This window comes from Sinocyclocheilus anshuiensis, unplaced genomic scaffold (assembly GCF_001515605.1).
Source record: "Sinocyclocheilus anshuiensis isolate Anshui unplaced genomic scaffold, SAMN03320099.WGS_v1.1 scaffold229, whole genome shotgun sequence".
Taxonomy (NCBI): domain Eukaryota; kingdom Metazoa; phylum Chordata; class Actinopteri; order Cypriniformes; family Cyprinidae; genus Sinocyclocheilus; species Sinocyclocheilus anshuiensis.
Genome location: NW_015537957.1, coordinates 1541423 through 1564858, shown reverse-complemented (window position 1 = coordinate 1564858; position 23436 = coordinate 1541423). Strand labels below are relative to the sequence as shown.

At 37.1% G+C, this 23436-nt stretch overlaps 2 protein-coding genes across 3 annotated transcripts in view; one reads left to right on the top strand and one right to left on the bottom strand.

Annotated features, from left to right (window-relative positions):
* LOC107665916 (brain-specific angiogenesis inhibitor 1-associated protein 2-like protein 1) overlaps positions 1 to 19338 on the top strand; it is a 77626-nt gene extending 58288 nt beyond the window's left edge. For both annotated transcript variants that reach the window (XM_016456989.1, XM_016456982.1), the window contains 8 exons: positions 1672 to 1824; positions 1956 to 2111; positions 2203 to 2308; positions 3034 to 3247; positions 9253 to 9312; positions 11145 to 11313; positions 17307 to 17350; positions 18891 to 19338. In XM_016456989.1, the coding sequence (XP_016312475.1) occupies positions 1672 to 1824; positions 1956 to 2111; positions 2203 to 2308; positions 3034 to 3247; positions 9253 to 9312; positions 11145 to 11313; positions 17307 to 17350; positions 18891 to 18963 (975 nt within the window). In that variant the 3' untranslated portion in view covers positions 18964 to 19338. The remainder of the gene's footprint in view (positions 1 to 1671; positions 1825 to 1955; positions 2112 to 2202; positions 2309 to 3033; positions 3248 to 9252; positions 9313 to 11144; positions 11314 to 17306; positions 17351 to 18890) is intronic.
* A 2455-nt stretch (positions 19339 to 21793) lies between these two features.
* LOC107665905 (brain protein I3-like) overlaps positions 21794 to 23436 on the bottom strand; it is a 7606-nt gene continuing 5963 nt past the window's right edge. Inside the window, exon 3 of the mRNA XM_016456972.1 lies at positions 21794 to 22461. Coding sequence (XP_016312458.1) covers positions 22329 to 22461 — 133 coding nt within the window. The 3' untranslated portion in view covers positions 21794 to 22328. The remainder of the gene's footprint in view (positions 22462 to 23436) is intronic.

Genomic DNA, 23436 nt, shown 5'->3' with positions numbered 1-23436 from the left:
CTTAGTACTGTAATCACGCGCTTTGCTGTAATAATGCAGGGAACCACTCGTTATACATCTCCTAACTGTGATATTTTCAGAAATAGAAGTCACTTTTTTTTTATCTGAAACGTGCTGCGATTTATATTTCAAAGCCACTCATATAATGCAGAAACACTCAAGCAAGCAAAACACGCGCAACGCGGGCACGTATTTGTACTGATGCAGAATAGTACAGCCAAGCGCATTTCACACAAGCTGCTAGATTCACTTTTGCCAGAAAATCGTGTATGCCTAAGGTTAAAAATAAATTGTTTATAATGGATGCCCCTATAAATGGTCTTATTTTTACGATTTAGTTTTAATCTAAATGATGCGTGTGCTAAGTGACTCTCTCTCTCTCTCGCTCTCTCTCTCTCTCCATACCGTTAAGTCACTTGTGCATTGTTTTACTTACTTGTTTTTGATGTATCCGACCGAACTACAAACTTTCCAATGATGTCTGTGAGATAGGGATATTCACTCGACAAGCTCGCGCATCTGCACCGCCGCGCGCGCAATCCACTCAGTGTGCTTTGCTTATCAGCTAGCGCACATCAGCTATACAGTCAATACTGAATGTTTAACATTATATTCATTATACATATACTTCGTAGACATCCTTAATCTCTAATAACTTCATTCTGCTGTCTGTTGTTCTGTTGTCGATGTTTCATTGTCTGAATATGGCACTTAACACATGCTGTGTGGTATCGGCGTTTGGTATCGGGGCATTTTAACGAGTACGAGTACAGGAGCTCAGTATCGGGCCCGATACCGGTATCGATGCATCCCTAATTTTTACCAATTTCTGTTTTCCATTAATGGTTTCATTAAATGTTAATTAATCGATTTATTTATTTTTTTCAATCTAATTAATTGATTTTATTTACAAAAATATATTTTATTTTTTTTCCCAGAAATAAAGTCTTGTGTATTTACTAGTGCTGTCAAATGATTCATCGCGATTAATATATGTGTGTGTGCTGTGTATATTTATTATGTATATATAAATAAATATACAGACATACAGTATATATTTTGAAAATATTTACATGAATTTACACGTATATATTTATATTCATATAATTTATATTATATATATATTTAATATATAAACAACATATTTTTCTGAAATATATACATGTGTGTCTATTTATATATACTTAATAAATATACACAGCACACTAGTGTTGTCACGGTACCAAAATTTCAGTATTCGGTACCGAAATACCGGGTCTTTTGACAACACTACAGCACACACAGACATATTATGTAAACAAAAACTTTTATTTTGGATGCGATTAATCGCACTAGATTGACAGCACTAGTATTTAAATTTTTCTGATAAATATTCCTTTTAAAAATAACGTTTTAATAATATTTTTATTAGTAGTAGTAGTACTATCATTACATTAAGTAATATTTGTCAGTTTCTTCAAGTTAAACCGAACCGGGTTTTTTTTTTTTTCTCCAAAAGAAACGGTAAAATTATCATGAAGTGAGTCTCAGGGCAGTTCTAGAGATTATATCTATGTGTTCATGTACTCGTATATTGAGGCGGCAGAGTCTGAAAACACTGCGAGTGTTGCTTGTGCTTCAGTATGTGTGTAGTGTGTATGTGTAAACAATCTTCTTATCTTTTCTCTGCAGTGTCTTGAGACTCTCACTCACCGCCAGATGGACATGCAGAAGTTCATGGCTGACGGCTGCCGGGAGGCTCTGCTGGAGGAGAAGAGGCGCTTCTGCTTCCTGGTGGACAAGCACTGCACCTTCTCCTACCAGATCTCTAATTTCCATGACAAGGTTTGTTACTTCAGTGGGTGAGCAGAAATCCACACTGTTTGCTATTTCATCACAAGAGAAGGAGACCTTCATGATTATAGCTCTCTCAACAGTTAAACTCCTGCGTCTAATACTTTCTTGTGTTCTTGAAGGCTCGAGAACTTCTGACGGAGAACTTGTCCACCTGGCAGGACAAATGCGGTGACGCTACCAATGTCCCCGATAGTGTAATGTCCATGATTGAAGGTCTACGCACTCCAGTGTCCAACACTCCCCAGGCGTCTCCAGCCCTCCAGCGCCTCAACAGAGTGAGGACACCAGCTCCTACACTACACGATGAGTCCATAGAGCCTGTTGTGTTCAGGAATGCTTACCTGCGTTTTTTCTTTACTTGCACAGGCCAACTCAGACGCTATGATTCCAGCACCTCCAGCACCGCCTCAGACGAGTCCCCTGGCCAACATGTTCAATCAGGAGACCTCCAGGAGAGAGGAGAGAGAGTCTGGTAGGACTTAAATATTATGTGGATTTATTCTACCAGTCTCACCTCGTTATATACGAAGATGAATACATGAATAATCACTAAGCGCATTTTGACACATTTTTGCGTGTATTTGACCGTTTAGGCGCGCACCTTGAGCTAAAAGATGACTTTACATGTCCGTGTTCTGTTCTGTCTCTGAGCGCATATATCTTCCTGAGGAGCAGCGCAAGTTCTCTTTCACGCTTTTAAAAACATGAATAAATATACTTCTATAAATCAAGCACGTCCCATTTTGCAAAAATCACGCTACATGATTTTACTGATTTGCACGTGAATTAATTTTAATAACTTATTTCAGTTAGTTGCCAAGGCAATATTTTTTTATTTACTTTGCATTTAAGTATTTCATGTAATATATTTTATTTATTTAAGCTTTATTTCAATTACATATATCATATATATATATATATAGTTTTAGTTAACAATAACAGCACTGTTGTTGTTTTTTGTTTTTTTTGCGTTGATATGCTGAATGTTTTGCAGTTCAGTCAGTTCCTGATTAATATTTTGTTCTTGTTGAATATCCTGTTTCACTTTGAAATATGTCACATTGCAAGTATTAAAAACATATCAAACTATTTTTAATTCCCTGCTTTTTTTGTTTTGTCAAATTTGCAGCATGTTTATCATTAAAAATTAAGCTTTGAGGACCTTGGGAGACGTGTTGTCTGTCTTTTCTCCTCCAGACTACAACAACGAGGACAGCGGATTGTCTAGGTCTGTGTCGATGGCCACTGGCCTCAATCACATAGACAGAAGACCCAAAGTGCGCACCATTTTCCCGCACAAGTCTGGAAACAACAACACGTTGCTGAGTTTTGAAGAAGGAGACATTATCTCACTGCTGATTCCTGACGAGAAGGATGGCTGGCTTTACGGAGAGCTGCAGAAAAACAAACAGTGAGTGGAGCTTGTCAACGTGTCTCATTTATATGAGCTTTTCACACTAGAGCTGGTTCATGGAGACATGTCTATAGCTTAAAGTTGATAATGACAATAGTAATAATAATTTGGCTTTGCAACCAAAACTTGATAATTTTTGGATTACCAAAAATGTAATTAAAAACACCCCAACGTTTTTAAGAACGTTGTCCAGGTGAAGTTGTTTGGCTAATGAGTCAGTCCATCTCAGATGTACCAAAGTGGCTCAGGATGTGGAGAGACATTATGTGTGCACTAGGTGTTGAACGACTTCTGATTTTTTGAAGTCGACTTTTATGTGATGAAAGTCGAGTCGAAGTCGACTAGTCGCTGATGACGTCATTAATGAACAAATAAGTCTGGGGCTGTGACAAACACCTTGTGCACAGCTATGGCATAAGACAGCGCTGCCCACATGGCTGTTGCTCCTATAACAGCTTTTTTATCAGTTCTTTTGTCTTTGGGTCGTTATATTTCTCATAGATTTCTGCTCGTTCTAAATCAGATACAGATAAAGTAGCACAGTAAAGATTACATTAATATGAATGCATTAGTGAGACAGCGATTGCGTGTGTGAATTAATTCTACCTGGCAGCGTCTCTCTACTAGTAGTGAAGCTGTGGAATTTACTAGTTATTAAGAAATATATGCTTGAACTTTTCAGTTTCTAAGCTATTTTATTGAAAAATCACAGAACAGTGTTGACAATACATTTCCGCGCTGAATGATTCTGTGCGTGTGATGTACGCGCTACTGTCTGTAGCCTATGTGTGTGTGATTAGAATGGCGATTAACTTACCTGTACAATAAGCTGTTTAAAACGTGCATTCTCCCGTTAAATTTCGAGCATCCAGTAATATAATCACACATGTCTTGTGGAGCGCTTTCAGAGTATGCATTTATTTGTCATTTGAACTGTTTGGAAACGGAGCGTAAATGTGGAATTCCTTGAAAGATTTCTTATCCTGTTGCGCCCTCTATAGGATCAGCGACTAGTCGACATCAAGCTTAAAGCGTCATGGCAGAGCATTAAAGTCGACTAGTCGATTAGTCTGCAACCCCTAGTGTGCACAGCTGCTGGTGCCAGTCTGCAAACCAGCTGTGATGAAGAAAAACCCAGTTCATTGTGGTGTCAGTCAAAGCCACATGAAGCCCTGTTTCGAGAGAGAGCAGACGGGGCGGCAGCTTATCTGAGATGCAGAACACAATCCCCCCCAAGGACCTGAGGACTTTCAGCAGGTGGAGGAGACGTAATCAGAATAACAGTTATGGCAGAGAAAATGGTCTGAACGCCAGCGTTCCTGCCAAAAACTGATGATGTTGGTTTGAGAGAATGCTACCAGATGGCAAAACAGACAGGGTGTGCTCTGAATGCATTTAGAGCCGTCAATATCTTTGCCACAGAAGTCAAGTCAGAAGTTGGAATAGAGCTAATAAACTTTCAGGATGAAGACAAGTAGTGAAATTACAATTCAAACTTGGGTAATTTTCCTTTGCTTTCCAGTGAATTCCCTCGTGTATCTCTGCAATACGACCGAATGCATTGGGTGCTGCTTTGGATGTGTGAGATGTGACCAATTCACAGCCAGTATTTTGTTTATTTTTTTCCCAAATTCCGTTTTTCCAAAATCTGAATAATATATTTTTTTTTTTCCATTTAAATTTTTCAGGATTCTTTTTTTTTTTTCTTCTTTTATTTTCTAGACTTTGTTTTAACGGTTCAATTAAAAATTTCTTAATCAAAAAGCATGTCTAATTAATTGAAATCATGAAACTTGCACAATTCAACAGCGGTTTATTAAGTTTAACAAAAGTTACATTTTTAAGCCTCTATGAAATCGCATTTATTTTTTTCTCAAATCCAGTTTTATTTTTACCAAATTCTGTTTTCCATTATTTAAAAAAAAAAAAAATTAACTGTTCAGAAATCGTGTTGTGTATTTACAATTTTCTGGTAAATATTTCTGGTTAAAATATTTTTATTAGTAGTAGTAGTACTATCATTACATTAAGTAATATATTTCTGTCACAGTTTCTTCAAGTTATAATGAACTTTTATTTTGACGGGTTGCTTTAAAGACCTTTAGGTTTCTGTTTATATGATATGACGATAGTTTTTTTTTCTTAAAAAAAAAAAAAAAACAGTAAAATCCTCATGAAGTGACTCTCAGGGCAGTTCTAGAGATTATGTTCATGTACTCATAGATTGAGGCGGCAGAGTCTGAAAACACCGCAAGCGTCGCATGCGTCTGTATTTGTGTAGTAAACGAAACCGCGAGTCTGCACCATTCATTCACACAGAGACTCGCACAACATGCAGGATTCGTATTTAAATAGTATTATACAGCATAATATTCACAGACACTACTAGTCCATATCGCGTTTTGATTTAACTGTACTGACCTACTTTTACATTTATTCATCCAAAATTACTCCATGACATTCCGCATTATACAGTAAATTCCATTTCTATGACTGGATTCCGTGACTCTGTTCGTGTTTTCCATATCAAGGAAATCACAGGGCCCTAATTATTGTCCGATAACTGGGGGAACTTTGTGTGTTATTATAGTCAGTTGATTCTTAGAATTGATCTTTAAAGGAATAATTCACCCAAAAATGAACATTGTGTCATTTTCTCACCCTTTGCATTTTTTGGGTAATCTGTAGTTTGACTCACTCAGTTGTTTATGTGTGTTGGTGGTGTTCTGCTTTAAAAACGACATCAAACTTGCCTGAACCCTATAGGGAACGAGTCAGACTTGTCACCTAGCAACCCATTAATATGTGCCAAATTACACGCAAGCGCCATTTGCTAAACGAGGCATTTTAAAACACTACGACGACCTGTTCAGACAGACTGAGTGCTTCTATTTAAAGAGAACTTCAGCCTGATTGACGGTTGTTATTAATAATACATTTGCGAGGTCAATTAAAATGTCCTCTCATGTTCTTGAATGCCAAGCAGGAAATGAGCTTAAAATCTCTGGTGAAACTTTCCAGCCTGTGTCTACAGATCACGGTCACTGTACCGTGGCTCCTCTGTTCTGTTGATTTAAAGTACACTGAAAAGCACACCCAAGCACAGAAAGACAAATATTAACATTTCTTCACATGGAGCATGAACACGAGGGCAGAAGTGAAGGGATTTGGCCTGAGATTTGCAGTGTCTGTCTACATTGAAAGCAATATGAAAAGTTTGCTCTGCTGTCCTAGAAGAGAAAGATTTCAACATGGTCATCATTTCGAAGGATACTAGAATGTAAATACATAACCTTAAAGCTAACAGATGTGGACTAAAAGCCACAAACTCCACTTGATTTCATGGGGTCTTCAAAGCCTCACCGCTACAGCGTTAAACAACCATAAACTTTACAGCGATTACTGACAGACTTGAAATCCCCTGCTGTGAATGACATTCCCTTGATCTTGTATAATCTGTAGGTTATTTAGCCTGTTTCTTCAGATGTGCTATTGAAGGGTGGCATTTAGTGTCTCATACATGACTAAGAAACACACTGGATGGAGCCTAAATATACAGAGTTCAGGAGGTTGTTCAGACATTTAGACATTCCACTGACTAGTCTTTTTTCCTCCCTAAAATGAAGGTTCCTCATGGTTCTTTGCTGCATGGGGTTCAAGTCTTGACTATAGAGTTCTTTGAGGGAAAACAAGTTTTTGAAGTTACAATATATGATCTTTAGACCAATTACTGAAATAAATGAACTTTTCCACGACATTCTAATTTATTGAGATGCACCTGTAGTTCCTAGGTTCTTTAAAGAATCGGCACGTATGATTTTATGCAGACAAGTAGAAAATACAAAGTTCTTTTTAGTCTTAAAAGTTGATGACATGCAGTGAAACCATTTTTTTGTTTATTTTAAGAGAAACCTTGAAGCATTAACCCTATAAAGCCTACTGTATCATACTTAATATGCACATTTATAAAGCCTCTTAATTTATCAACATGATTAATTTTCTCAAGATGAACATTTACTGGACTAAAACAACTTCCATATTTTTTTTTAAAGTTGTTAAAATCGGTCAAATACGATCCATCAGGCTTTTGAGGAACATTTATATGTTCATCTCTCAGTCATTGTATTGCATTGCTTTTCATTGAACTTTGATAAAAAAAGACTAAGCATTTAAATTAGTGCTGTCAAAATTAGCGCTTTAAATTTTTTTTTTTATGCGATTAATTTTTCCAGTTTAACGCCGTTAAACATATTTAACGTGGGGGCGGGGCTAGGGTTGGCCACCCCACTCACAACTGTTGCTTCTGTCTCTTTTTTTCTTGACAAAAATTGCGTTTATTTAGATGCACAGAACGTCTTTATGACCACATCAAACGGGAGAAGTTTGACGCGCACACCGCTTTGCCTCAGCACCAGTCTCGAGTCAAACGAGCGTGGAAAATGGTACAGGTGACGAGGAGCTTCAGTAGAATAACAGTGAACTACGCTCACATGAGATGTTGTCAGGCCGTATGTCAGAGAAACTTTCCTGTCCTGTCAGCCGTTATACTGTGCTCGTAACTCGTGCTCTTCAATTGCACGCACAAATATGGCAGCGCGTGCTGTAGCCCGTATCATTTCATATTAAAGCGCGAATGAAACTACGAGCATGCCTGTCAGATCCGCGTCACGTTCAGCAGCGGCAGCTCTTAAAGTAATAGCATTTAATTTAGAATTTAGTGTTTAATAACTTTATTCAATTTCTGTATATTTCTTACTTGCTGAAGGGCAGCTAAATATGACATTTATTATAATGGGTTTATGTGACTATTTTCAGTTTTAAGTTCCCTTAGATTAGTTGTTATTTTTTAAAGTCTAATAAATGTTCATATTGATAGCTCTCAATTATACTGTAATGTTGAATGACTATAGTCAATGGTTAAATACTAGAAGAAGAAAAACAACTTCTTAGAGACATCAGTAGTATGTCAGTGATACTGGCCTTCATTTATAAAAAAAGATGCCATTAAACAAATATTAAGAATATACTGTCTTTGTTGTTTCTACATAAATTTGAAGATTGAATGTGAAATTATTGCAATATAAAAGTATATTTAAAATTAGGTTAGATGGAATTAATCACAATTAATTTCAGAAAAAAATGTGTGATTAGTAATTTTTTTTAAAAGGATGGATAGCACTAATTTAAATATCATCTTACTAAGACATTATTGGGAGCTATATATATCAGATAGTTTTTATACTGATTTATATAACAATTTTGTCTTACTTTTTGGCCATGCAAACATCAGTAACTGCACCAAATTGCATACAGTATTTTTGCTCAATTTGGGCATCTGAATGAAGTTGATGTTTTTTTTTTCCTCTTTGTTTTGAGCTCCATATTCTCCCATAGCTTACTATATGAACCATACAAGCCTGATATATCAACTTTGATACATACGTACACAACCTTTTACATATTTTATAAATGTCAGACTTTACAGGGTTATCATCGTCCAGTCTCTGCTGGTACACTTGATCAGAGAGTAGTGCCGCCACATTCAGAGTCTACATAAAACTCCATGCAAGATGTTATTTGTCTTTCCCCGTGCCTTTCAGGGGTGGAGGCAGTTATAGAAACTGAGTTTTCCATCAATATTCACATTCCCTTGGATTACAAGAATATAAAGTCCTGAGAAAAAATGGCCACACCAAGACAAACACTGCCATTGTGCTTGAAGTAATGACCGGCCATCCTGTGTGCATTTGATGTCATCCGCTACCTCACACCGCTGCATATTCAGATGACGGCCCTCTGCTTGCATTTCCTTTCTGAGAACGCAGTGCAACTCTCCATGTTCAGATGGCTTTCAAAAGGCTTCTCTCAGTGTTTTATGTCCCACAATCCCAGACTGTGTTCAGTAAACACTGAGCAGACATTATAGGAGTCATTTTTCCAGGGCCAGATAAAAGCATCCGCTCTAACTGACTTGTGTTGTCTGTCTGTGTGTGTTTTTACAGGCGAGGCTGGTTTCCATCATCTTACTGTCGCGCATACACAGAGCTAGCAGTAAATAACAGGTAATCAGATACCACACACACACTAACACGGTTCTTTGTTGTCTCTTTGTTGTCCTGATTAGCTCTGATACTGATGGCTGTGCCGCTGAAGAGAAGGAAACATAAGCTTCACAGCAGTCAAGCCCTATTTTAAAACTATTACATAATTTATCTCAAAAACCACATTCTCAGATATTAGTTTTTTCTGTATTGCATGGGTAAAATAAGTTTGACGGTGTGCCATTTAGCATTGCCAGAAGCAGTTGTTTTCAAACTGGTTTCCTGAACACACCTCACGACTGCTATTGGTTGGACAAACCGTTTGTCCCGCCCCAAACTCACCCATTGGTCGAGTCAATGCAATGTTGCTTTGCCGTGCTTAAACAAACGATGCGATGTTTACATGGCATCACAGTGTTACAGTTTTTAGGGAAATCATCATTGATAAAATGACACTTCAGCTTTAATGGTTGATTGATTAAATGTGATTTATTTAGAGCTGCAGATTTTGCACACTCTCTGCAGAGAGTGAAACATTAGAAATAGACTTTACCCAGATTGACCCAGGCATGCTTCATGAGACTTCTAATCCCTTGTGCTCTTTCCCACTGGTGTTATTCAAAGTGTGTGAGGTCAGATCATGCACCTAACTCTGCTAATGTTTGCTTGAAGAGCACAAGACTTAATGCTTTCTGATGTCAAATGAAATCCTATCCTCTTGGACCCTGAGGGGTTCCTGTAATGCCTGATCAAAAAACCTTTTGTGTTGCAGCTAACAGTGAGAGCACCAAATGCAGTTTGCTGATTATGCATGCTATCTAACATGGTGTGCTAGCTCGTTGATTAACTTTGTACCACGTGTAGTTTTTCCAGATCTGGACAAGTCATGGAAATAAATGAAATGGATTAGTCATCAAAATTTCTAGACATTATAAATTCAGTAAAATTAAAAGAAAATACAATCTGCCCTAGTGGAAAAATAAATATACTAAAATGCATTTGACATAATTTATTTCATGCTAAGTATACTACAAATACATTTACATATTTATGTACTTAATAAAAATACATTGCAATTGTACTTTGAGTATACTAAACTGGTATATTTAAAGTCTGCTAAATCGGAACAACTAATTTTTTAGTTAATGCACTTTAATTGTGCAGAAGTAGTGCTGAAGTCCAACTAAAGATATAGTGAAGTATATTTGATTGTGCTAAAGTGGAACTATTGCAAGTATACTATAATATAATATCTTGCATTTAAAGACTGATATTATTCAAACATCATACAATCCTTGTCAATAGGGACATTAAAACACATTTTAGGCTTAATATTAAGAAATGTCTATTGTGCTCAAGTAGTACTCCAAATAAAGTTTAATTATACTTTTTATATAAATAATTCTCAAGTGATATGTCAGTAAATGTTAATAATATATTTGAACTACACTCTTAAAAATAAAGGTTATTTATTGGCATTAATGGTTCTATGAAGAACCTTGAACATCCATGGAACTTTTCAAATGCAGAAAAGGTTATTTATAGTTGAAAAAGGTTCTTTAGATTTTTTAAATGTCCTTCAAAATGGTTCTTTTAGGAACTGTTCACTGAAAGGATTTTTGGGGAACCAAAAATGTTTTTTCTATGGCATCACTGCAAAACACCCTTCTGGAGCGTTTATTTTTAAGAGTGTATGAACCATGACATGGTTGAGGAGATTTCCTTTGATACCAACCAGAGCTTATAGCATTGAACTATGTGTTCCTTATTTGTCAGAGTAGTTGGTTAGTAAACATGTTAAAATGCAGTCTAAAAGGTTTCTTCTGCTGAAAGGTGTTGTGATTGTATTATAGTACTGCTGGAAATCCTCCGATGCGCAGTAAGAGCGTGGTCAACCTCATGCAGAAGGACCCAGAGGACAACATGATGGCTCTGCCTCCAGCGGACTACAACGTTTCGCCCGTCAGGAGAAACTCCACCAAGAGTCTGATGCAGACGTACACCTCCACATATGAAAACCCGGTCAGTCTTCTTCATCTTCTTTCTCATCTACCACTGTAACCTACCTGAATGCTGCTTGCGTTGCCTTCTCTTCATGCTGGGTTCCAGATTAAGACAGATTATGGTTGATCTGTGTTTGATTGTCACCTCACAGGCGAAAAATAGGCCAAAAATGTCCCATTTACATTCATTGAACTGTATCATAGAGGTGTAAATAGTCTTCCAGAATACCATAGCAAATGTTTAGCAACACCTTGACATCACAGTGGTAATTTTTCCATTGGCAAGCATCACTGTCAGAAAAAGTAAAAGTCTATTTAAGCTCTAAATGCTATTTGGCATAAATTGGGATGTATTTATTGAATTTAGTTTAGGAATAATAGAAGCTCATGTGAAGTTCTCTCAGGTACAGGTGTCAGAGTGTCTAGGCCATGTCATGACGTGCATGCAGTTGCAGTCCTCACGTCTGAGTGGATCAAAGGATCGGGATCACTTTAAAGAGGATTGCCGGTGGAGCAATGCTAAATCCAAACTGCTCTCTCAGAAGAGTGTCGCCTCAGTGACAGCAAAAAATAAACAAAAGCTACCCTTTCAAGCCCACCACATCTCACTGTTTATTTTAGCGCGTTTGCTTTTTGCCAAGAATAAAAACGAAAAAGTATTCACTTTTTAGTGTACGCTATGCTATATTCAACATCATGAGACTTGGTTACAGATCATATTATATATTGTAAAAGGAGTGGGAGTTAAAACGGTATGAGTAATGTAATTCCCATATTTTTGCATAAAATTCAACCCCCAAATGTATATATTACATAAGAATGTAGTAACATCTACATGGTTATGTAATATATACATCAATAATTAAAGTAATAAATAAATTAATGAAAAAGACTTTTATCTTTTTTCTAACTTAAATGCTGCAAACCCAAAAATAAGATTATTCATAACAAATAAATGATACGTCTGACATATGAGCAAAACCAGCTTCACATTATGAAACACTTGAAGTGTTAATGCTTAAAAACCCAAGACCCAAAACAGCATGATAAAATGACTGGACACATTTTGAATCTGTGGTTAAACAGCTGATATGTACACCTGGAGACCTGTGATATGTGACCGGACATCAGCTGAACTCAGTGCTGTAATTTTTTTTGTACTAAAGCATAATTAAATATATATTGTTACCATTATTACCATAACAAGCCCTTTAAGATATAGCCTCTTCCACACTCGAGCACACGCATTAAAGGGATAGTTCACCCAAAAATGAAAATTAGTCCATTATTTACTCACCCTCAAGCCATCGTAGGCGTATATGATTTCCTTCTTTCAGATGAATCCAATCGGAGTAATATTAAAAATTGTCTTTGATCTTCCAAGCTGTTTAACCCTTTGACGCGTACGATCACACCAGTGTGATCAGTCTTGGATGGTCCCTGAAGCGTACGATCACACCGGTGTGATTAGAACTTTCAGTGTGTCACGTCATCAACCGCTGAATTTAAATCCGCTTTCACGCTTTGCCTGGCGCAGAGCCAGATCAGACGCGCTGAGCGCTTGTCATATTATCACAAATATTCAGTGTTTTCAACCATATAATACTTATTTTAGGTTTCAGACATTTAAATACACATAAGTACTAGCAAAACCATACATTTACAGTTTGTAAAATGCACGCTGATGTTTATGGAAACGGCAATAATAATCCTTAAAAATATAATCGGACGACGTTTTTATTGATATCATATACAGATTGTGTAGGTAACTATAAAGTATACTCTGCTCTTCTCCCAGTTTACCGGAGACCTACTTTAACATGTTTCGGTAGGAGAGGATGAATTTGCGTGTTGTAAATCCCACAGCTCGGATTCAGCGCGAACTAACATGGCGGCGCCCATCACCATTATAGATAAACTAACACGGTCGATATAAAAGTGTTTAAACTACCAAACAGATTTAATTGCACATATTTCAGAATCGGAATATCAGATATTTCATAATATAGTGAGCATGTTTGTGAATATTTTGAATAAAACAGGAAAAACAAAATAAAAGCGATCCATGTGTCACACAGATCTATTGTGGTTGCGTTGTGTCACATGACAAGCATGACGCGTCGCCATGGAAACAATAAGGCGCTACATTTTAAAATAACGGTCGCCTAAAAAAAACTCACGCTGGGGGCTCAGCTAGAATATTTTAAACTCACGTGCGAAAGGGTTAATGGCAGTCAGCGGGTGTTGCAGTGCATCAGTCCAAAAGAAGTGAAATAAAGCGCATCCATCCATAATAAAAAGTGCCTCACACGGCTGTGGGGGGTGAACAAAGGCCTCCTGTAGCGAATCGATGCGTTTTTGTAAGAAAAATATCCATATTCAAAACGTAATCACTTTAATCTAGCTTGCGCCAACAATTGTACACAGAAGCAGCTCCAGGAGGATGACGTAAGATGTCGGCATTGCACATACATAACAAACGCTATTCATAAAACATTGATGTCTTTGTATGTTGAATAAAGTCATTTTTGTTTTGTTTTTTGCGCACAAAGTATTCTCGTAGCTTCATAAAATTAAGGTTGAACCACTGATGTCACATGGACTATTTTAATGATGTTCTTACTACCTTTCTGGACCTTGAATGTGTCAGTTGCGTTGCTGTCTGTGGAGGATCAGAGAGCTCTCAGAATGCATCAAAAATATCTTAATTTGTGTTCCGAAGATGAACAAAGTTCTTACGGGTTTGGAACGACATGAGGGTGAGTAATTAATGACAGAATGTTCATTTTTGGGTGAACTATCCCTTTAAATGAACGACTACTAGTCAACTAGAAAAATCTTTAGTCGGGGGAAGAACATATGTTTGTTTGCAGATATTTAAAAAACATGCTCATATATATTTAGGAAACAAGTTCACATACTTGTTTCTCCAAAAAACACAATGCTATGCAAGTTACTCTACTTAAAAATGTGTTCCTTGTCGGAATGTCTGTTTTTGTTCTGGTCTGTGATTGCGCCCAAAAATATTTCAATACCTCAGGTTGCGTGTCCTCAGTCTGGCAACCCGTATGTGTCTAGCCTGAGTAGGAGGGGACAGGAGAAACATTCTCTCCAATATTTTGGAATTTGGACTGCAGTACCCATTTCAACCACTAGCTGTCAACATTACATGCTGCACCTTTAATCTCGCTAGGTGTGGAATGCAACAATCGTATGTGAACGTCAGAGATGTTAAAAAGGAGGCTTTAGATTGAATGGTATTTATAACATGACAATATATCCAAAAACATCGTAGCCAGTTTTATTTGCATGCATGCAAACACATGTGGCAGAACTGTGGGCAGTGACACATGCATGTAAATGATGGGATTTTGCTTATTCCCACAACTGTTGGGCCTGTTGAGCGATTTCACAGAGCAGCGCGTTACGTAACGCTCCTTTTAAGTTGATGAGGTCTAATGCCTCTGAAAGAGCCACCTGCATATGTTTGGAGGGAGTCCTGATTGGTGATGTTTGTGGGCTGCGGGTGTCAATGGCCAGACTGTGAAACTGGATACTCCTCTCTCTGGACGCGGTGAAATATTCATCGCTCCTCCGCCGAGCCCCCGCCTCCCGTCACACACGCACATCCAGGCCACGGCTCGACCTTTCCGATGGAATTCCACACGGACTTCAACCTAAAACCTGCTTGCAAATCCACCCATTCATTTACCCCGCCGGAAGCGAAAGCTCACCTCCTTATATTGTGCACACAATAGAAGTACAGGAGCCAGATCTGTAGGTGTGAAGCCCTGTTGTTCGGCACCTGTCCTCCCTGCCGAGGGTTGGCTCATCCCTGTGGCGAACGAGGGACATGTGCCATGCAATTACTCAAGCGAAGCTCATCTCTCCGCCCTGGAAAGCCGGGGTAAATGCGGACACTCTTGTATTAGAAGATGTCAAGCAGGAAAGGAGATTGTCCTGTTCAAGAGAAGCGGAGGCTGTGTTTTTCCACAGACAATGTGTTTTATCAGTCAGGGTGGGGTAGGACGGGTCTTGAACGCTCACAGGTGAAGGCATTGTGTGAAAAATGCGCCCTACCTTGTTTTCTGTTTGCATGAGAGAGAAAAAGAAAACAGCAGAATCTGATACAAGACTTGACAGTAGATGTGAATCTCAAAAGAATGCAAATAGTGACACTATGAATGAAACATCTGAACACTCTGACTAGTCTTACTGTACGTTACACGTGATGGATAAGATCGATATTTAGGTTGGGGAAACTGGCTTTCAGGCCACACGAAATGGCAGGTCTAACCAGATAGATATGATAAACGGCCATGTTGATGTCACAGACAAGATCTTGCTGGTGTCTGGAGTGAATATGCACAGCTGGACTACAGCAGTGGACCATTATGATGCAGAGATTCCCACTAACTGAATCAAGAAGCGTCTCTTTCCTGTGTACATTTACTGCAGTACACAGCTGCCCTCTAGTGGAGAGACCAGCTCAGTGCTCAGATCTCAGTCCTGCACTCATTGTTATGAATTGTAGACAAGTATTGCTGTTACTGTTGCTCATAATTAAGGTTATGATTTTAGCTAACCACTAACCTTCATATTGCTCTGTTTGTGCTACGCACATGGGCAATACCTTAAACTGTGTGGCTTGTTAGAGACTATTTTCAACTGGGCAACGATAAAAAGAGGAAAACATCATACAGACTTGTATCAAAAGAGAGACTGAAGTAGGACTGCATGATTTCAGGAAGAGAAAAAAATAATATATATATATATATATTATTTATATATTAGTATATAGTCATATATATATATATACATTTAGTCATTAACAAGTGGATTTGGAGCTTTAAAATGTTTTTAAAAACTTTTTAATCAGAAAAAATGAAATTTTATATATAATAAAATTGTATATAATTTTATAATGTTACAACAGCCGGTTTATAAGCGCTCCTCCTTGCAAGTTTGGGATGATGGTTGATGCATGTTGCTTTTCCCAAAATCAGAGCACCTGTAGAGACACTAAAAACACTGGATCACGAGCTGCTCACATGTAAAAGAAGTGTGCTTCTTTTTGAAGCGCATGTATCTATTTAATAAATCACAGCCTCTGTGGTTTTGTAATCGCACCAAGCCATATCACGATTTCTGTTTTTATTCTGACTAATCATGCAGCCCTGTACTGAAGTCATATCTTGAGGCCAGCATATCATAAAGACTTGTGGGTGGACTCTTGACATGAGTCAGTAAACAAGCACCCAGAAACACATAGCAGTGTGTTTTAATATATGCTTTTAAATTTGCATGCGTGATATTTTAAGTATGGTTTTGCTTCTTAATAATACCTCTTATGCATGTTTTGCATATGCACATGACAGTGACTGAGATATGAGTTTGCACGCAAAATCCTAGACAGCATATATGAAAGACTCAGTGTTTGTAGCAGACACTCTTACCTGATAAGCGTAATCAGATCATGTCTGCATTTATACCATATCATGCGTTTTTAACATGGTTAACTCGACTCGCGTTTCTAGCAGGACTAGATTCCAGACCGTCAGTGAATCGACTCTTCCGTGTGATCGACTGTCTTCCTGTTAGACATCAGACCTGTGTGACTGCTGGATGTAGGAATGTGCATGGCATACCTACATGGAACCAGAAGCAATGAATCATGATTCCATCTTCATTTTTCTTCTAAACGTTATAACATTTGTGCACAAAATTGGATTAATAATCAAAATTAGCTTTTTTTTCTGAAAAACAAAAAAATTGATTCCACTTGCTGCTGGATTAAGCATGCAACATTAGGGTCAAGTAACAACAAGGGAGTATATTACTATTTGTTGATGTTGTTGTTGCACTCTTTTAGGGTATAGTATACAGTGTAAGCTGTGCAGTACTGCTAGTATGAGTGTGTTTTATTTTGGGCTTTTACCCACTGAACACAGTGCTATGGTTCCTGCTGTCTGCTCTGTAGATGTGACGTGTCCTGCTCTTTGTTTCGTGTAGGTGGTGCCTCAGTCAAACGGGCTGCCAAAGCATCCTATCCTAGGGTGAGTATTAATGGATCATGTTTGTTGTCTGTCTTCAGTGCTTCATGTAATGTGACTCATCAACTAGTAAAATGACATATATATACTGTATATACTGCAGATTTTTAATGTTTTGTTTTTTTTAAACAAGTCTCTTATGCTCATGAAGGCTTCATTTATTTTGAACAAAAATACAGAAAAAAGGTAATAATGTGAAATATTATTACAATTTAAAATAATGATTTTCTATTTTAAGATACTTTAAAGTGTAATTTATTTATGTGATGCAAAGCTGAATTTTCAGCATCATGAAGACTGTAATGATACTGAAAATTCAGCTTTGCATCACAGAAATACATTATATTTTAAAGTATATTAAAATTAAAAAGGGCTTGGATTAAAAGATATATTGCTGGCCATAAGTCCATATTGCTGGAGAAGTAAGGTTGAGGATGGTGATGGTTTTGTACAAAAATGCAAGATTTCTGGAAAAGTTCATGAACACATCTGCATGGTTTTAAGAGATTTTTGTTTTACTATGTCCTAGATTCTTTGTATTAGGCAGGTGGACAGACAACGAAATGAGAGACAAACATAAAATATTGGGTCCAAACTAGTTTAATGATTGACAGACAGATAATTCTCTGAAGCTGGAAGTCAGAGGAGGCCCTCTCCTTTCAGGAATGGATATCAGATTGTCTGCATTTGAAAAAAAAAAGACTTATAGGTTTAGTTTGTCAGTCTGTTTATACAAATATTCCAAACACCTAACCTATTTGGAAATAGGGCAGTAACAATAATGTGTGGGAACCGTTTCTAAGTAAAAGAGAAATTATGATGTGTTATAAGATGGGTTTATTTATTTATTTTATTGTATTTTATTTATTTTTCTTACCATTATATACTGAAAAGATGTTTTCATTATACTCAAGTTGTGGGCTCAAAGTAATAGTTGGGGTGGGTTTGTTAACCGGGAAAAAATATTGTTTCATACTAGTGCGGTCAAACGATTAATCGCATCCAAAATAAAAGTTTTTGTTTACATAATATATGTGTGTGTATTGTGTATCTTTATTATGTATATATAAATACACACACACACAGTATATATTTTGAAAATATTTACATGTATATACATTTATATTATTTTTTTATATTAAACAAAAATATTTAATATATAAACAACATTTTTCTTAAATATATGCATGTATGTGTTTGTATTTATATATACATAAACATACACAGTACACACTCATATATTACGTAAACAAAACCTTTTATTTTGGATGCGATTAATCGTTTGACAGCACTAATTCATACAGATTTATTGGGTAACACTTTATAATAACGTTCAGTTCCAAGTCATTTATAAGTGATTAGTTAATGATGAACTAATCATTCACAAAACATTCATAAGCGATTAATAAGTGACATGCTAACAATTTGTGTATGTTTTGTTAATTCATTTACAAGTTATTGTAATTTTTCTTAAAGTTTGGTCCGCAAGTATAAGCAGTCTCTGCATACAAGCAGCTGGAGTAACAGTATGTTGTGTCTGTAGGGGAGGGAATCCATTCGCTACTGTCAAACTTCGGCCCACAGTCACCAATGACAGATCAGCACCCGTCATCTGATCAACACCACAGAGACCCGCCGCCGAGGATGCTGGGATTATTCACAGGGCTTATGCATACACACACACCACATACTGTTCAACCACTATTTATGTCAGTCCCCTTTAAACCTCTCTCTCTCTGTGTATACATACACACACACAGACATACATATATATATATATATAGAGAGAGAGAGAGAGAGAGGGAATCGATGTATATGCATTTAGTTGTAATGATCCTTAGTCAGATGCTTAACTTTCAGAGTATCATTTTGTAAATATATGAGAGAAGATGGGTGTGATCTTTAGTTTTTTAAATCATTGTCAAGATATTTTCTAACATATACACTAGATGGGAACCTGCGTTAGCAGAAAAGTCCTGATGATAGTGATGTGAACCGAAACTGATGAAAAATTCGACTTACTGTAGATGCTGTCTGAACTGGTCTCTAAGCCTCACAACACTCAAGCTGGTAACTAGTGGAGGAGCGGAGCGTGAAGTGATTAAAGCATTATGATCCCAGTGACGTTCAGAGACTGGAAAGCAGAGCCATGTTCATGTTAGCACGTTTACCAGAGTTAGCTGGCTAACTCGCTCAGTTGGCCTTGAGCACAGTCGAGACCTCGTCCAGTGTGCAGGCAACACCGTCATCTACAGAAGCGCTTTTAGCTCATTTTGCCTTTTAGATCATCAATGCTTTTAGAACGAGACTTTGCTTTTATCAGCGTAGTCTTAACACTGAATAACGATCCATTGTCGGTCAGTGGATAGTGATTTATTTATCTTCTGCTTGGGGGAAACTATTCATTTGGCTTTGATCGTATCAATGCACTTTTCTGTTGATGTTAGCCTGAGATCTTGTAGATCCCTGCTGTATGAAAATAAAAATATTTTGTTTCTAAATGTGTGCTTTTGTTAAAATATTAGAGTAATGTTGCAACTCCAGAAGAAAGAATGATTTACGTTAGAAATATTGTGAATGAGTATGAATAAAGTTATTCTTACTCATTCATGTTTCTTATGTAAATCATTAATTCTTTCTGGAATCATTTCGAAACTCTTTTGTACATGTAGACCTGGGGGGGGTTTAGGGGCCCTATTAAATATTTTGTATTTTTTTTCCCTAATTCAGTTTTATTGTTTTCCATTTTTTTGCATTTAAATTTTTCAGGATTCCGGTTTTTCCATTTTAATTTTTAAATGAAATTGTATTAATCAAAAAGCATGTCTAATTAATTGAAATCATGAAACTTACACAATTTTCACAGAAATTAAATTAAGGCACTATGAAATGTTTTTTTTTTTTCTTTTTAATTTAAAAAACTGTTTTGCATTAATTTTCTGGATTCCATTTGAATGGTTTCATTAAATGTTCATAATCAAAAACATCTCTAAATAATTGATTTTATTTAAAAAAAAAACTGTATTATGTGGTTTAATATTCACAGACATTAGTCCATATCACATTTTGATTTAAGTGTACTGAACTACTTTTGATTTATTCATCCAAAATTTGGCAAATTCCGTGACAGTCTGCGTTATACAGTAAATTCCATTTTGATGACTTTATTCTGCGTCTTGGAAATCATAGGGCCTTGTTTTCTAATGGTTCCTGGAGGAACTGTTCACTCAAAAATGAACATTTACTCCGTATCCAAGCTGTAGATGCGTTTGTTTCTTCATCAGAACAGATTTGGAGAAGTTCAGCATTACATCACTTGTTCACCAATGGATCCTCTGCAGTGAATGGGTGCCGTCAGAATGAGAGTCCAAACAGCTGATAAAAACATCACAATAATCCACACCACTCCAGTTCATCAGTTAATGTCTTGTGAAATGTTAAATTTAGATTTTAAAGGTTACAAAATTCCACCAGTTATAATTTATACAAGAATATATGCTTGAAAATTCATTAGGCTACATAAATGGTGATTTTACAGGTTTCTTTTAAGGAACTAATTTGTTATGAATACATGCTCTACTTGAATAATTACAAACATGTTCAGTAAAATATGAATGAAGAACAGTTTATTTGAAATAGAAATCTTTTGTAACATAAGTGTTTACTGTCACTTTTGATCAGGTGAAAAATGAAAATAAATGCATCATAGATAAGTTTGATGAAGTTAAAAATGTTCTAATGCACTGACGTTTCTAGAACGACCAATATAAGCAACCAACACAAAAAGCAACACTTGTAGAATTTATTTACAATCTCTCTTAATGTAGAAAAGTTCTAACTGATCCTAACAGCGTGTCTAGTGTATGGTATGAGCACATAATGAATGAAATCGCACCAGACGCGTCCGAGACTGATTGTCGGTCACTGGAAGAAAAACAATTCCATTGTCAAAGAGTAACTACATGTCCTAGGGCAGGGGCAGGCAAGTTTGGTCCTAGAGAGCCGCAGTCCTGCAGAGTTCAGCCTGAAAAAAAAAACTCACCTGCCTATAGCCTTAGTAATCCTGAAGACATTGATTAGCTTGTTCAGGTGTGTTTGATTAGGGTTGGAGCTGAACTCTGCAGGACTGCGGCTCTCTAGGACCGAACTTGCCTACCCCTGTCCTAGGGTGACATATTACATTGTCTAGATGCCAACTTCCCTTGTTTATTGCAGGTTTTTAGTTTAATAACCTGGAGATGGCTGAGGTTCAGCGAGTGAAACATAACTGCATATTCACTCTAAGATGCTTTCAGAAAACCCAGCACATATAACATTAATCGACGAAAACATGGACCCCAATATAACAAACCCCATCAAGAAAGAACGTGGTCTAGAACTGATTCATAAATCCAAAATATACAAATATAACAGTGTGTTTTTAAAACAAGCTTAAAATCATGCTTTTTGATCTTAACTAAGATGTGACTGATTAGGGAGCATATTATGGTCAACAAAAAAGAAACGACAGTGATGCTTATTTCTAGACACGAGAGCAAACGTGTGACGGAAGTGAAAATACATGAGGGGAGCGAATCAAATGATTCATTTACACAACACACAATGTTACTCAAAGTGAGTCGGCGTTTGTCCAGAGTCGTGTGGGATTTCCCCTCAGTGAGTCCCGGCTTTATGCTTTCTCTGGCATCATAAAGGCACTAGTGATTAGACGACTGGAGACTGGCTTTAAGATTTTATATAAAGAACAAAAATAAAATGGCAAATAGTGCTTGCGAGGCATGTAAAAACTAAAAACATGGCCAGCCCGTCACATGCACCTTCTTATAGTAATCAAAGAGTTTGTGGCTGGTTGCTCTTGTGATCTGTCATTTATCGTAGTTAAACGCAAGCGACGTTTGGCATTGATGTGCGGTTGATTAGGAATAAACTATGCTGATGCTAAAAACTGATTATAAAAGATGTGAACGGGGTTTTGGTCCCTCTAGCCGAAAGTGGCTCCACAGTTTGGACATCTCCTCTGACGCAGGATCAGGCAGAAGAGAATTCCCAGAGGAAAGAAGATTATGGCACACATGATTCCCAGACAGGTGAAATCATCCTCCAGCACGCCGACCCTGAAGAGAACACCACTAGAGTCAGATCCTTCATTCCTGGAGCACTGACACATTCCCACGCAACGCTAGAACAACATCCAGTCAACGTTTAGATGATGTTTGGAAGAATCGTTTTTTTATGTTTTTGGAAGTAGTCTCTTACGCGCTCACCAGGATCAAAAATACAGTAATATTGTGAAATGTTCTTACAATTTAAAATAACTTTTTTCTATTTCTATATTAGTAATGATGCTGAAAATTCAGCTTTAATATCACAGGAATAAATTACATTGTAAAGTATGCTAAATTAGAAATCGACTGTTTGTCAATATTACAGCTTTTACTGCATTTTTCTTTAATTAAATGCATCCTTGGGGAACATTAGAGAGAGACTTCTATTTAAAACATTTAAAAATCACAATTATTCCAAACTTTTGACTGGTAGTGTAGCTTCAACATGATACTTTTCAGATGTGACTGCATAGATATCCTATGGCTAGTTATTTAATGAAATTTTGTTTAATTAAATCTTTTTTAGAGATGCACCGATCGATCGGCCAGGGATCGGAATCGGCCGATTTTCCTCATGATCGGCCCGGATCGGTGATCGGTCGGTCAGTCTCACTTCTTTCTGATTCCGAGCCGATCCGTTTTGTTAGCAGCGGCACAGGCAATAACATCAGCCGCGCATTCTCGCTCTCTTCTCTCCGACGACCTCCAGTGGTGCAGATGGATAAGTGCGTGCCCTTGGCTTTTTGACGCGATCGACCCGGGTTCGTTCGATCCCGCCTTTTGCCTAACTTTTTTTTTCTCTCTTTTCAAATCTCGTATTAGCAATAGATTCTATTTACACTAAGTGAAAATAGCAGTATTTTTTAGCAATATGCTATTTACACTAAGTGCAAATACCTATTTACACTATGTTAAAATAGCAGGATTTCTACTATCAAGTATACTACTTGTTGCAAATAGTGGCAATTATCTGCACTTCAGTAT